This window comes from Chlorocebus sabaeus, chromosome 14 (assembly GCF_047675955.1).
Source record: "Chlorocebus sabaeus isolate Y175 chromosome 14, mChlSab1.0.hap1, whole genome shotgun sequence".
Lineage (NCBI taxonomy): Eukaryota > Metazoa > Chordata > Mammalia > Primates > Cercopithecidae > Chlorocebus > Chlorocebus sabaeus.
In genome coordinates, this window is record NC_132917.1 from 46133717 (window position 1) to 46148226 (window position 14510).

A 14510-nucleotide genomic window follows, 5' to 3' on the forward strand; every position below is an offset into this window, starting at 1 on the left:
CCTGTGAGCTTTTTAGAACAAACAGATTTTCAGTTCCCACTAAAGACCTACTGAACCAGGAACCCAGCAGGGGCCCATCCAGGGCCAGCTTCATGGGCATGCAGCACAGGTGGTCTTAGAGGGCGCCACACTGAGAAGGTTCTCAGGCTTGCTTTAATTTTTCCATTGAGAGGTCTCACATTTTTATTTTGCACTGGGCCACGCAAATTATGTAGCAGTCCTGGTCCCAGACATTTTTCTTTTAGCCTGGCCTATAGATGATTCTGATGCATACTCAAATTTGAAAGCCCTGAGTTAAGTCATTTTCTCCTCTAAAGCCCCCATTCAAAAGAAGATTTTAGCTGGGAAAGCTAACATTCACAGTGGCATCACCCACACCTGGGACATTGGTTCATCATCACTTCAGCGGGCTGGTCAGCTGGCAAAGGACAGGTGTATCAGCAGAAACCCCAAGCAGGGATCAGGTGTGCGTATATGTATGGTATAAGGCCATTCCCATGACCTGTGGTTCTCTCTTCTCCAGGCTAGCCACTTGAAACAGGGTGTGGAGAGGAAAGAATTTCCCTTATTTTGTTTCATCATTTTAGCAAAACAGAGGGAAAGCCACTGGGGCCTTACTCTGTACAGCCCAACAATTGGCTCTGAAGGCTTGCCCATCCCTGGATGGGACCCACTGTGATGCTGTGCAGAAGGCATCTGTGACTCTGGCGTGTTCTCTCATCCTGTGTCCTGAAAGATAGCTGGTCCCCTGTGCCTCCACTGAAGCCTCTTGGTAGGAAGATCTTGTAATTTGGATTTGTTCTTCTTGAGGAATAATGGCAGGTAACCCAAAGCTTAAATTTAGAGGCTCGAGGAAAAAGTGCCCTTGCAGAAAGGCCCTTGAACATTTCACAGCATTGATGTGTCCCTGGCCAAGTGGCCCATACATTGAATTGCATTTTACACTCCTTAGAATAGTCTCCATTTGAAAGACTCCTTTTAGTTAAGTGAATATTAATATTTGCAAGTGACAAATTATTCTCTAATCCCCTCGTTCTGTAAATCAAGTGAGGCATACTTTGATTGATGTTTGCACTGAATAAATACAAATTTTCATAAGTAAATGTCTTTGGAGTTAAATAATGAACTAGGAGAAGAGGGCTGAAATAAAGTCTGTGGTCTGTGTATAACAACCAGAGACCTGGGGCCTACGAGGTTTTTTTGGTCTGGGACAAGAGCCGAGTCTGTATTTTTCAGATAGCAGAGGTATACTAGACAGGCCAGGATACTCAAAGTGTGGGTGGTTCGGGGTGGAAGTTTTCCCAGGCTGCACCCAGCAACCACCTGTACAGCCTGCTGAGAATGCAGGTGCCTGCTCACTGTGTTCTGCACCTCTGGGCTTCACTCTCTCCAAACCATTCTGTATGCCATTGCCAGACTAATCTCCCCAAAGCAGTGCTTTGAGATGCACTCCTCTGACCACATTTGCTTGACACGTGAGTCCCCTCCAGGACACTGGGCCTGTCTCACCAGCCCAGTCTCTGAGACTGGGAGATGGATTCTCCTCTTGAGCCAGATGGGCCTCTCTTCAGTCTAGGAGGGAGCTTGCTCCAGGTGTTTTCCAGTGCTCACACAATCCCATCTGGTTCAGAAGGCCCTTCTTTCATTCCACAGAGTGAAATCTGTTTTTCTAAGTCTCTGCAAATCTTCTTTGGAACAGTTAGTTGTCTGTGATCACCCCAAAGTGACCCCCTTGTCCTCTGACCCTTAGAGCTCGTCCCATCTACATTTTTCCTTGAAAGCCCAGCTATGACATCCTTGAACTTTTACTTAGCTTTGCATCTCTGAGTGCTATATATTCCTCACCCGGGATCTGAGCAATTTGAGGGTAGTGCATGTCTTGGAACAGAAAGAAGAAAGAATTTACTGTTGCTATAGTTTTAGGCACTTTACATACTTATCTAATCCTTACAATTCAGAGGTGGGAATTGTTATTCCCATTTAGCTGATGAGGAAAGTGATATCCAGAGAGGTTGTTACTTATTCAGAGTCATAGCCTAATAGGAGGGTGATCTAGGAAGAGAACCTGTGTTTAACTCCAAAGCGTATGAATGGTTGAGTGTGGCTTCTGGATTCAGCTGTCAAAGCTTGCTAACTTTGCAATCTTTATACCTTTGGACAAATGGCTTAACATCTCTACACTTCATCTGTAAAATGAGATTAAGAATAGTATCTACCTCTAGTAGGTCACTGTGAAGATTACATAGCATGCTTAGTGCAGTACCTTTCATGTTGTGATTGCAGTATATATTAGCAGCTAAAATTTGTTCCTGCTACTATGAGTACCGTTATATTCAGGCATACTTTGATGTTTGCACTGGATAAATACAAATTTTCATAAGTAAATGTCTTTGGAGATAAATAATGAACTAGGAGAAAAGGGCTGAAATGAAGTCAGTGGTCTGTGTATAACAACCAAAGACCTGGGGCCCAAGAGGTGTTTTTGGTCTGGGACAAGAGCCGAGTCTACAGGCTGTACAGGTGGTTGCTGGGGGCAGCCTGGGAAAACTTCCACCCCGAACCACTCACACAGCAGCTCCTACTGCTCCCGTTACTAGTGCCAGAAGTACTGTTGTCACAACAAGCACACTGTCCTCACAGCCCCTGTCAGGGTGTCCTCTGTGCAGTGGTGTTCATCCCGTGCCTGCTGCCGGGCTGGGGCAGACATTCAGATGGTCGGCAGTGCGCGTTTCCAGAAAAGTCCACCCGATGCCTTTGCGCCATCCCTGGCAAATGCCCATCTGTGCCAGTCACATCTGTTTTCACTCCACATTCATGTAACTGTCCCACCCCCCTCTCTTTCCAGTTTGCTCTGAAAATGAGCCTGAAGCTGAAGCTGACCAGCAGATGGACAACTTGTACCTGAAAGCCTTGGAGGGTTTCATTGCCGTGGTGACCCAAGATGGCGACATGATTTTTCTGTCAGAAAACATCAGCAAGTTCATGGGACTTACACAGGTGACACCCTCCTCTAGCTCTTTCAAAAGAAGAAATGTTTCCATTTGGGGGTAGAAATGAGTAGAAGGTGCTAGCCACAATCCCACTTGACCTTTCCCTGTAAATGGCCACTGTGACCCTCGCTGACCTCAGGCCACATGCCTCAGGCCACAGTCCCACCCCCAAGCATTGGGTTTGGCTTTGCTTATGTCCATCCTGGCAGACAGCTCTCTACTGACTCATTAACAGACTCTGTCATCAGTAATCCCCCATTACATCTTTCTGTCTGTGGACCTGACACTGGACTGGGATTATGAGAAAACCCAATTCAATCTCCTCCCTGCCTCCAAATCTGGAAGGTGGCTCAGCTTCCTCTTGGAGTCTTTTACTTCACTGTTAGGAATAATGATGCCTAACCTTGTTTTTGAAACAGGTGGAGCTAACAGGACATAGTATCTTTGACTTCACTCATCCCTGCGACCACGAGGAGATTCGTGAGAACCTGAGTCTCAAAAATGGTATCCTTAATTGTGTTTATTTCCTTCTTGCCCCCACTGGGTGGGAATCTGCCTCCCCTTAGTCTACAAGTATAAGGGAGATAGCTCATGGCCTTGTGATGCGGGAAAAATGGATGTCCTTAAAAAATTTAGCTAGGCTGGCCCTCCGTTTAAGTGTGTAGCCTGTGAGATGAGATTGGGGCATTGAGAGGACCCGGTACTCAGAAGTATCTCCTGCTGGCCCCGCATGGTGCCTGGTATCCCACTACTAGGGGACTCCTTTGGGTTAGGGCACTGTCTCTAGGAGGTTTCATCACCCAAGAGTCAAGCACCTCTGCCAAATGACACCACCCAAACCAGTGAGAAACCAGTCTGTGCCAAAGTGCTCATAGGAACTACTGTAGTTATCTATTGCTGTGGAACAAACCACCTAAAACATAGGGCTTTGATGATTATCTCCCAGCGTTCTGTGGGTTCAGTGGGTGGGCCTTGTACTCCATGTGATGTCAGCTGGGCTGCAGTCATCTGGGGGCCAGACTAGGCTGGGGTGATCAGGATAGCTCACACACGTCTGGGACCTTGTGGCAGGTGGCTGGAACCCTGGATTCAGCTGGCATGCTGGGACAATGGGACTGTTCTCTCACTCCATGGAGTCTCAGAGACTCTCCCTCTCCATATGGTGTCTCTAGGGTAGCCAGACATGTGGCAGCTCAGGGCTCCCAGAAGCACTAAAGTGGAAGTTGCCAGGCCTTCCCAAGGCTTTGTCCTCAAATTGGCAGAGCATCACTTCTGCCCCATGTTGTTGGTTAAAGCATGTTACAGGACAGCCCTGGCTGATTGTGGGAGGAAACTACACAAAGCCGTGAGTGTCAAAAGGCATGGCTTGTTGGAGCTACTTTTGGAGATGAGCTACCACAGGAAATGGTACCCTGATGAGACATAGGTCAAGTAGGTTTTGACGGAGAAGAGATTTAAAAAGATCTAGCGTACAGGACCTTACCCATGGGGATACCCAGCAGGTGCCAGTGGATGAGAGGACCCACACAGGCAGAAAGCACGTTGCAATGGCAGTGGAGCTTCCTCTCTTGTAACTGTGGCCATTCAACAAAGGCATGAATAGGGACATTGTTAAGAGGACTGAAGCTTTGGGCAGAAGTGGGGCTTAATGACTGTCCAGGTCCCTTCCAAACCTGAGATTCTGTCACTGGACTGGGCAGATTCTGTGCATGTCTAGATGTCCTCTTTAATAATATCACCTGTCACTGCCATGGGGCTTATGCTTGTCCAACCTGAATAACAGAGGCAGTGAGGGTAAGCCTACAAGGTTTGGCTCTTATTACCACACATGCTGCAAAAGCAGATACTTCATTGGCTCACCTCCACCCTGTTACAGACTGAGCCTGCAAAGTACATAATTACAACCACCTCCTCTTCTACCACTGCCACAGCTCCCTCACCCAGCTCCTCTGCAGGCCTTAGGCCACCTGGGTCCTAGAGTACACTGGCAGAGAACACCCCATGGGCTGCTCAATGTCTTGTCTGGTTCTATGGGGAAAGAGCTACCAGACTTTCTAAATTTCTCTAGAAAGAGATTCATATTCTGAATGGGTAGGTGCTTAAAGCCTGAGAAAACCAAAGATTGATTTCTTCTCTACTCCAGAAACCCTTGGGCCTTTGGGTTCTTAAGTCTCAGTTCAACCACTGACCATAGTCTGAGTTTGAGTCTGTGACCAGAAGCAAGTACCCTACGTCTCTGTTCCTCAGAGTCTGTCTTTTCAAATTGCTGGTATTGGACGAGGCAAAGGCGACGACCTTTCAGTTCTCAAGTGCCATGATTCACAGCCAAGTGACCTCTAATTATCTGAGTAGAACTTTAGATCTCTTGATCTGCATATTGAGGACTTGGGATCAAACTCATGAATCAGCAAGTCTTCACTGAAGGTGCTAGCCTGTGGGTGGACTCATGATCTAGACCTAAAGGGTTAGTGTGAGTTCCTAGAGGAAAACAAAGCCATGAGGCAGATTGCGGAAGGCTTTGAAGGCCAGGTGGAGGGCCTTGAACTTTATTCCACAGACAATGGGGAACTACTGAAGGTTTTTGTGCAGGGGTGGAGTGATCTGTGTGGAGCAGTGTTTAGAAAGAATGATCAAGGCCGGGCACCGTGGCTCACGCCTGTAATCCCAGGCCTTTGGGAGGCTGAGGTGGGTGGATCACGAGATCAAGAGATCGAGACCATCCTGGCCAACATGGTGAAACCCTGTCTCTACTAAAAATAGAAAAATTAGCTAGGTGTGGTGGCGCACGCCTGTAATCCCAGCTACTTGGGAGTTGGAGGCAGGAGAATCACTTGAACCCAGGAGGCAGAGGTTGCAGTGAGCCAAGATCATGCCACTGAACTCCAGCCTGGCAACAGAGCGAGACTCCGTTTCAAAAAAAAGAAAGATCCAGTGTCAACATGGGGAGAATCTAGAGGTTAGCAAGTTAAAAGGCCTCAGTAATACCCAAGCAACAGCCACAAATGAATCCCTCCAGCCCCCTCATACCCAACAACTGGTCTGGTCCTGGTGGTGGGGCCAGATCCCAAGATACAGGTATATCTCATTGTATGCTAACCCCACCTCTGAAAATTAAAATGGGAAGAATCATAATTTGGTGTGGGAGAAATGGTTTTATAATCATGATGAAGGAATGTTCTCTCCTTTTTTAAAAAAAATTCACTATTCAGTCTCTTACTGAGTGGGGTCCCCTAAGGGTGTTGAAGTTTTGTTCAAGGGTGCCACAATTCCTTTGACACATAACTCTTCAGGAATATGTCAGTTAAGTCAAGGGCCTCTGGAAGTTTAAGTGCAGGGGCTGGTGACTGTTCCTGGAGGAAGGAGTGTGACTATTTGAAACAAGGCTCCAGATTGTTCTATGATGCTGGGTAGGGGCAGGATTATATCTTTGAAAGTAGGAACCAGAGATGGTGGTGTAGGCAGGATTTGGACACAGACAAGTGGGATTCAGCTGGCACTCTATTCATTACTTTGTTTTACAAAAAGTGGAAAATGGTTCTGAATGGGTAGGCTGTTTGGCAGCTATAAGGAAGGAAGCTATATTGCTGGTCTTGATGATTTATTTAATTCTTGCTGAAAGAGAGGATATGATCCAGGTTGAGTTAATCCGTAAAGTGGACTTGCTCACCAAATCCACCGTAAGGAGATTCGTACCAGAGGTCTCTCTAGAGCCTTGATACATATGTCACTTCAGGGAGAAAGCTAATGGCATGGTATCCTGAACACAGCTATTGCATTTTGCAAATGGGGTACAGGAGGGGTTAAATTCCTCCTGAGAGACAGGTTATATAAAGGAAAGACGGGAGTGTCTGAGAGACATTTCTAACCTGTGAGGCTTATACCCTTGGAGTAACTGTGGCCTCACCTAGATTGTCCCTTGGAATTTCTGCGGAGACCTGGTCCTTGCCCCAGAAAAGGGTTGCTGAGTTAGTGGCTGATAGGCACTCGTTGTCTCGCTGCTCTGAAGGCACCACTGACCATGTTCCAGAAGCAATGGGAAATCAAATGATGCAGCAGCTCCTACCTTGTGGGAGTTAATGCTCCAGTGGAGGAGATAAGCTGGAGAGTGGGAACCATTAGTCCACAGGCCATGATGGAGCTCAGTGTTGATGGCAGACTACAGGTGCTAAGAGAGCAGATATTTGGAAAATACAAACAATAGGCTGCCAAGAAAAACTGCAGCTGGGCCCCTCTCATGAATATCCATACAAAACTAACTTCAGCTGGTTCTTCCCATCCTTCCACATTCAGGCTCTGGTTTTGGGAAAAAAAGCAAAGACATGTCCACAGAGCGGGACTTCTTCATGAGGATGAAGTGCACGGTCACCAACAGAGGCCGTACTGTCAACCTCAAGTCAGCCACCTGGAAGGTAGGGCAACATCAGGCCTGGGTTGGAGTCCCAGGTGTAGGGCGATGGCAGTGTGGGGGATGCCTAAGGCCCTACCCCCACCCCCAGCACTCAGCCCCCTGTCTGACCCTTCCATGCCTATCTCAGGTCTTGCACTGCACGGGCCAAGTGAAAGTCTACAACAACTGCCCTCCTCACAATAGTCTGTGTGGCTACAAGGAGCCCCTGCTGTCCTGCCTCATCATCATGTGTGAACCGATCCAGCATCCATCCCACATGGACATCCCCCTGGACAGCAAGACCTTCCTGAGCCGCCACAGCATGGACATGAAGTTTACCTACTGTGATGACAGGTAGGGGGCCATAAGTGTGTATGCTGTGGGCAGAGATGGGTCTTACCTGTGTGGGGGGGGGAGTTGTGCCTGTATTAAAGGTATGGAACTAGACATAGATGTGGTATTGCCGGGTGCCATGTTCATGGACCTGTGCCACTGTTTCATTGCATCAGTGCCCCTCAGAGGTTCCTGGTACTGTATTTGGTGGTCTCCCATGGACAGAGTTACAGGGTCCATCTACAGAGCTTTCCTGGTATGCAACTCTTCTCATCATTGTGGTGTGAACATATTTCTCCATACATGTATCAGGCTCCTGAGGAAATTCTCAAGGCAGTCTTCTGACCCAGGAGAAAGAGAAGAGTCTAGAGACTTCCATCTGTACTCCTGCTTTAGAGGCCAGTAAGGAGCATCAGCTTCTGCCCTGGAGACTGACCCTCTTCCATTACTGACTGAGCCTTTCCCTCTGCCTTATTCCTTCCTGCATGCAACTCCATTCCGGCTGTTGTTCAGCCATTTTGAAGGCTAAGATGAAGGTAGCTAAGCTGGACGCTAAACCCCCAGTGCCAGGCCCAGTGTCTCTTGGGAGTCACAGTAGTGATTAAGAGCATGGGCTTCAGGTCTAGATGGCCTAGGTTCAAATTTAGTAATAAATGTTCAGTGTTAGCTCTTATTATCACCTTTATTAGAGTTGTTTAAAGAATGCCTAAGACTGCTTATGCAAGTCATGCCATCTCGGGTTCTTAGCTCATTTAGAAGATTGAAGCAGGTGGGGAAGAGGCTGGAGTTGTCATAGGAGGGAGTATTTAGACACCCTACAGCTCCTAACCAGCCCTGCCTCTGGGACTGTGGAGCCTGATGATGGGAAGTAGGAGGAGGAAGATGGGGAGAACCGATGCCCGGAGCAGTGGCTGGCCCCAGGGAGGGCAGGAAATGCAGAAGACTGGGCCCAGGGTAGGCCTGGCTTGAGTAAGTGCCACTGTGGCTTGCTGAGCAGCACACCCCGGATGTGCCCTTCCTGGCAGAGATCTCCCCGCCCGACCTCAGCTCTCTGCAGCATCTAGAGCCGCCATGTGTCCCAGGGTGATAGTTCCTGTGGCAGCTCTTTGCCACTCTTTTCTCATCTTCTAGGGTTTCTCCTCAGGAAACCCTGAGATCTCAGTTTCCCCTTCTCCAAAATAGAGATAACACATTCTCAACCTGTTTCATGGGGTTGTTGTAAAATGAGATAATGGCTGTGCAAGCACTTTGAGAAGTCCAGACACCACAACACGTGTGAGGCTTCTTGTTATTGCTTATATCTTACTTCCTGTCCTTGGCCTCCTCCAAAGCAAAATCTTCCACTAAACTCAAGGAGCCGAAATCACTTCTGAAGGCAGTTAGTGGCTGGGGGGCAGGAAGAGGAAGAATCTGACCCCCAGATCAGCAAGAATTTGCCTTGTCTTAGCCAGCAGGAAACCACGGAACCCCAGGAAAAAAGCTCCTGCTCAGCCTCCCCCAGGCCTATCCACTTTTCTCTTAATCAGCTGGACATCCCAAGGGCATCTGGTTTCTTCATGGGAGGGACCCTCCTCTCCAGGATGGGGTTTCTCTCCTCTGATTCCAGACTGGCCTGGTGTTGGTTGGTCGCCCCTTCTTAGAGTTGGCCACCACTTGTGGCACAATTTCAGAACTTTTGTAAAAGTATCCTTGAGTCATTCCTGTCCTTCAATTCTGACCACAGTAAGGCCAAGACTCACAGCTTTTGCAGCTAGTGGGAAGTTATATAAGTAAAAAGAAATGCTCTAACCTCATAGGGAGAAAATGTCATGTATGAAGCCTTTCGTCCTGGAACTTCGACACAGTCACCATTTATTGTACTTGGTGGTGGTGGTGGTGGTGGTGGTGGTGATAATGATGGTGGTTCAAGAAGATCGCCCTTTTAGTGACAGGCACTGTAGGAATCCATGTTATAGGTAAAGTTATTTATCAGATGCAGTCTTTGTATTCAAGTGAACATTCTGGGCAGAAGACACAGCTTCATGCACCCCTCTCAGTAGTCTTGTGAGATAACATGGACAATCCCAGTGCATAGCTCCTGTGTCACTGGCTTTGAGGTGAAGTGGCTCAAGCCGACCTAGCCATATAGCCTGGGAGCATATATAGTGCTGTGGATGATGAAAGTCAGATACGTGCTTCACCCTGGTGAGTGAAGCACATCCGTAACGTGACTCCATAAGCACTGGGAAAACCCTACTGTCCTAGAAAATAACTTGGCATTCCTAGATAATAGAAGAGATTTTTTTTTCAGTTTAAGATTTTGATCCTTGTTACAGTGAGAAGAAATCCTCTGGAAAGGGTAATTCAGCATTATCCTTTATTCATTATCTTGGTTTAAATGAGTTTCAGGTAATTTTCTTAAGGTACTAACCTTTGGACAAAAGAAGAGGGGGAGAAACACAAGGAATTGGATGTCTAAATGTGGCTGGAGAGGAAATGTACATAGAAAGGGGAAAGACACTCTGCTGACTTCTTAGTTTGGCTCAGGGCTGGTAGGCAGGGTAGCTTCTGGCTTAAAGGAAGTATCAAGCCTCGTGATTTAGGACTTTGTGACTCATAATGTAGAGGGTGATATTGCTTATAAGTTCTGTGGGACACACTGCATTTCCAGCAAAATCTTGCCTTTCAAGAAATCTAATTACATGGCCCCAAATCTGAATTCAGTGGTGCTGGAGAGCTGCAGGTAGAAGCATTTAAAGACATAGAATGCTGTGTCACACAGAAGTTGTGTTTAACCGATTAGCAGATTAGTTAACAAGGGCACAGACATGGCTTAGACAGTTGATGAAGTGACTATTTTAAGTCCTTAATCCCTAAGTGTTATATCTTAATTGCTTTGATGAGGCCTGGGATTTTTTGGTTTTGGCAGCTCGTTTTGTTTTCACTCTTTGTGTTGGGATGGGGAGAAGCGTATGCACATGCACACATATACACACTCTCCGCCTCAATTCCCCTTCAGAGACAAATGCTGCAAAAACCAATGCCTGTCCATGATACCTCATGGGGTGAGGGGTTCTCCATTTTAATCAGGAAATTCACTAGGTTTAATGACATCTGCACAAGGGGCTGTGATTCCCACAAAGGGGATTGTTTTCCTACAAGAAAAGTTAGAATCTGAAGAAAATGTATGGCAGTTAGAATCCATAAAATCAATTTTGAAGCAGTTTGGTAGTTGTCTTAGATATACTGAGACCACAGACACAATCAAGCAAAAAAAGAAAAAGGGTCATGGAGAAAAAGATGAAAGCAGACAGGAAAGAAGGGAGAGAAGTGGAAGAGAAAAAGACAACTCTAATTTTACATTGAACTCTCCGGTCAAATCAGTTGAATCTGAAACAACCTATTCTGAAACATCTGAAATTGAATAAAGGAATACAGATGGTTCAAAATGCATTTGACCTCCTGTTAATGAGGGATCAGAGTACCATATTAAGTCCTGCATTAATTATTTTAAAAATAGTAAATACTTTAAAAAGTAAATTTCATAAAATATGTCAATCACATTTATGTACCTATGGTCAACTGCTCTAGACAAGGGGGCAAGTTGAGTAGCAGGGTAAAAGAAAAATGTCCTGATTATTGATGGAATTAATGATCTTTTCTTCATTTATGACTCAAATATAGGCATTACACTCTGTTTCCCGAAATACTGAGCAACCAGTTACGAACTGTCATTTATTGAGCATCTGCCATGTAACTGTGTGCCAGAGACCATTACATCAAAGTAAAAGAGATGATTCCTGATCTCCAGGAGTTGAGAGTTTGAGACATAAGCCATTTAATGAAACCACAGTGAATGGTACAAAACACAACATTCCATTTACCCAAAAGGAAGACAAAAGTTGTTCCCAAGTAGTTTAACTTTAAAATAGGGTGGTTCTTAAATTCATGTGGAGGTGCCATCTAGTGGTGAAAGAGAGAACTGTGAAGGAAGCCAAGCCATCAGGGAGATAGAAGCAAAGCCTTTCTAATTATCATATAATCCTACTACGATTCTGTCAGTTGTAGGAGTCTTCCTGTATCTTAGAAATAAATTATAAAACCAAATTATGTGGATAGGAGCAGTATCACGAGGGGAAAAGTTTTCAAAATTACAGTAAAAATTTCAAATCAACAAAGAGGGTCATATAATTTTTACAGGTAAAGAATTTGAGGGCAACCCTGTTTTGTCATTGGATTCATGCAACATAGGACATACTAATATCAGGAGTTACAGTTTAATAAATCAAGATGCCTACATTCCAAGTTCTGTGGATAAATTTATGGCGAATTGTTTTTGTACAAAGAAGTTGAGAATAAGTAAAAATGGTAAAAGTGAGGGAAAGGTTGAGGATCCTAAAGATAATGTCAGTAAGGATAACTATAAATAAAGAGCCATAAATTGTAAACACACACACAACCTTCCTATGTATACATTTACCCCCACAGGTACCCTGTAACACTCCACAGACAGGATAGAAATGGATTTCCCATTAATTACAGAGCTGGTTGTATAGATTTCATATAACCATGTAGTATTTGAGGAAAACACAAGGCTTAAGTACTGTTTAAAGCAAACAAAATCTAGATGAAAATACATTAAAACCAACCAAAGGCACTGAAATCTGAGTTAGTGAACAGTGTAGATATTAGTAAGGAAATGCAGTGTCAAAGCTTATAAGCACATATAGAAACCAAACTGAGATAAATCACGGGGTGCTGAGGAGAGGCGATGGGCAGAGTGTGGAAGGAAAGCAAGCCGACTTGAAGTATTTATTAGCAGGATACATTCTTTGGAAAACAAATAGGTGGTTACGAAGTACTTAAAACTTTTATCCTCTTAAACAGTTTAAATACTCTCTCACCATCTTGCTTACATGATTAATTTACCTAGCAAATCCTTTACTCGTGTAGGGAACGGGGTAAAAACTGCAGCCAGGTCTTGCGTGACTCCAGGCAGTGGCATCTGAAGTCAAGGACTGTGGCGCTGCACCACACATGGATGGGTGCTGGCGATTACACGCGGGGAAGAAGAGCGAGCCTTCTCAGGCCTTTGGGTGGATTTTTCTCTGCCCCTTGAGGTGGCAGCACTCACACTGAAGCCAAGAGAATAATTTTTTTGCAAGCACTCTGCTATAGGTGGTGTATTTTGAATAGAGCTTCTAAACAGTTTTGAGAGTAAAGGGCAATGAATCATTCATTTTACATTTTGAAGGCACATCTCACTCTGAAGTCTGGAGCTCAGAGAGCTGGCCCACATATGCACTTGGGGTGACACCAACTTCAGAGTTTAACAACCCCCTTTAAAACCGTATTTCCTATTTCCTTTCATCCTTCCTCTGCCTCCTTGTGGCTGCCTATCTATCTGCATCTCTCTCCTCACTGCATCTTGGTCTGCTGTTTTTTGACTTTATTATTAAAAAGTATCCTCTGTTCTTATGTTTGAAATCTGGTGAATTAAGTCCTCATACATTTCTCTCTTCTCTTAGAACAGCCCTACTGAGTTGACTTTTAAATTTATGGGTGACCTCCAACTGATTTTCTTTTTCCCAGTGAGTCAGGGGTCCTTAATTAGAAAGAAAGAAAAAAAAAAAAAAAAACCGTTCCCTGGCCCCTGATGGAGAGAGCAGATGAACCTGTGTTATCACAGCCCAGCTCGGAAGGCTTGTCTGGAGCCTGGGGGAAATGAGCGGGGAAGGCCCTTGTGTGCCGTAGGAGCGACCTTATAAACAAGCTCAGTTCATTAACCTCCCCACTGGCGTCTACGTGCCTGCACATGGGGGCGAATGACCATGAGCTTTAAGTTGGGGTTTCCTGGCTTTGTGAAGTTTGACAACTCAAATGTTCTTCAATTGTGTTTGGGATGTGGTGTATTTCCCAGTTTTTATAGTAGTCTGTTTAAAGGAATGAAGAAAGACATTAAATATTTATTTTAGTTGACAAGATAAATGAAAGCTGCTACTGGGAAGATATCTGGCAGTTCTGAAATCTAGGTTTGTTTGTCCACTTCCAAAACATGCCCATTGTGTGCCTTTGAATGGATGATACATTAATTAGATAAACATTTTGTTATGAGGCTGATTATAATAAACATCTACTTTGAACATTTTAATTTAAAGATTGTAATCTCAAAAGGAAATTTAATTCCTTCAGAGAGTAGAAAGACATCTTTCCTAGCATGCCAGTAGACTCATTTTGGAGGGTCTCTAGAAAATTCTATACCTGCCCAGGAACAGAAGCAGTTTATCTGGCAAGTCGGTGAGCCTGTAGATGGCCAGGCCATTGTCAGCAGGGCTCACTCATGCAGTTCTAGTTCCCAGGCTAAGCTTGAAAGTCATCTGACCCAGCAGCGAAGCTAGTTGATCGTAGGACCAGCACTGTTCTGTCTCCTTGTTCCCCCCCGTCTCCACCTTTGCCAAGGTGTACTTGGGTGCCAGCCCCAGGGTCAGGTTGCCAGATAATGTATCCATTGCTAATGAGTTCAGAGACCTCTCTGCTCAGGGTCAAGCGAAGGGACAGATCCTTCTGCTCTGAGACTAGCTGGCTGGCACAAATGAGCTGCTAGGATCTCACTGGAGAAATCTCCATTGGGCTGAATCAGCTGAGACCTAAGCCTCTCAGCCCTGTTGAGCTGCTCCTTGTTTGACAAAGGCTTTAACCTCCAAAGTCTCACCCAAGCAGAGAACTTGTCTCTTCTCTGCCCACTTCAAAACCAGATGCCTTACAGAATGAAGAAAGGATAGACAGAATATCATGACAGGTTGTGTGTGTGTGTGTGTGCA

At 45.5% G+C, this 14510-nt stretch overlaps 1 protein-coding gene across 2 annotated transcripts in view; it reads left to right on the forward strand.

Annotated features, from left to right (window-relative positions):
- Positions 1-14510, forward strand: part of EPAS1 (endothelial PAS domain protein 1) — an 89843-nt gene that overhangs the window by 56910 nt on the left and 18423 nt on the right. For both annotated transcript variants that reach the window (XM_007970745.3, XM_007970744.3), the window contains exons 3-6: positions 2846-2997; positions 3410-3494; positions 7281-7399; positions 7526-7731. In XM_007970745.3, coding sequence (XP_007968936.1) covers positions 2846-2997; positions 3410-3494; positions 7281-7399; positions 7526-7731 — 562 coding nt within the window. The remainder of the gene's footprint in view (positions 1-2845; positions 2998-3409; positions 3495-7280; positions 7400-7525; positions 7732-14510) is intronic.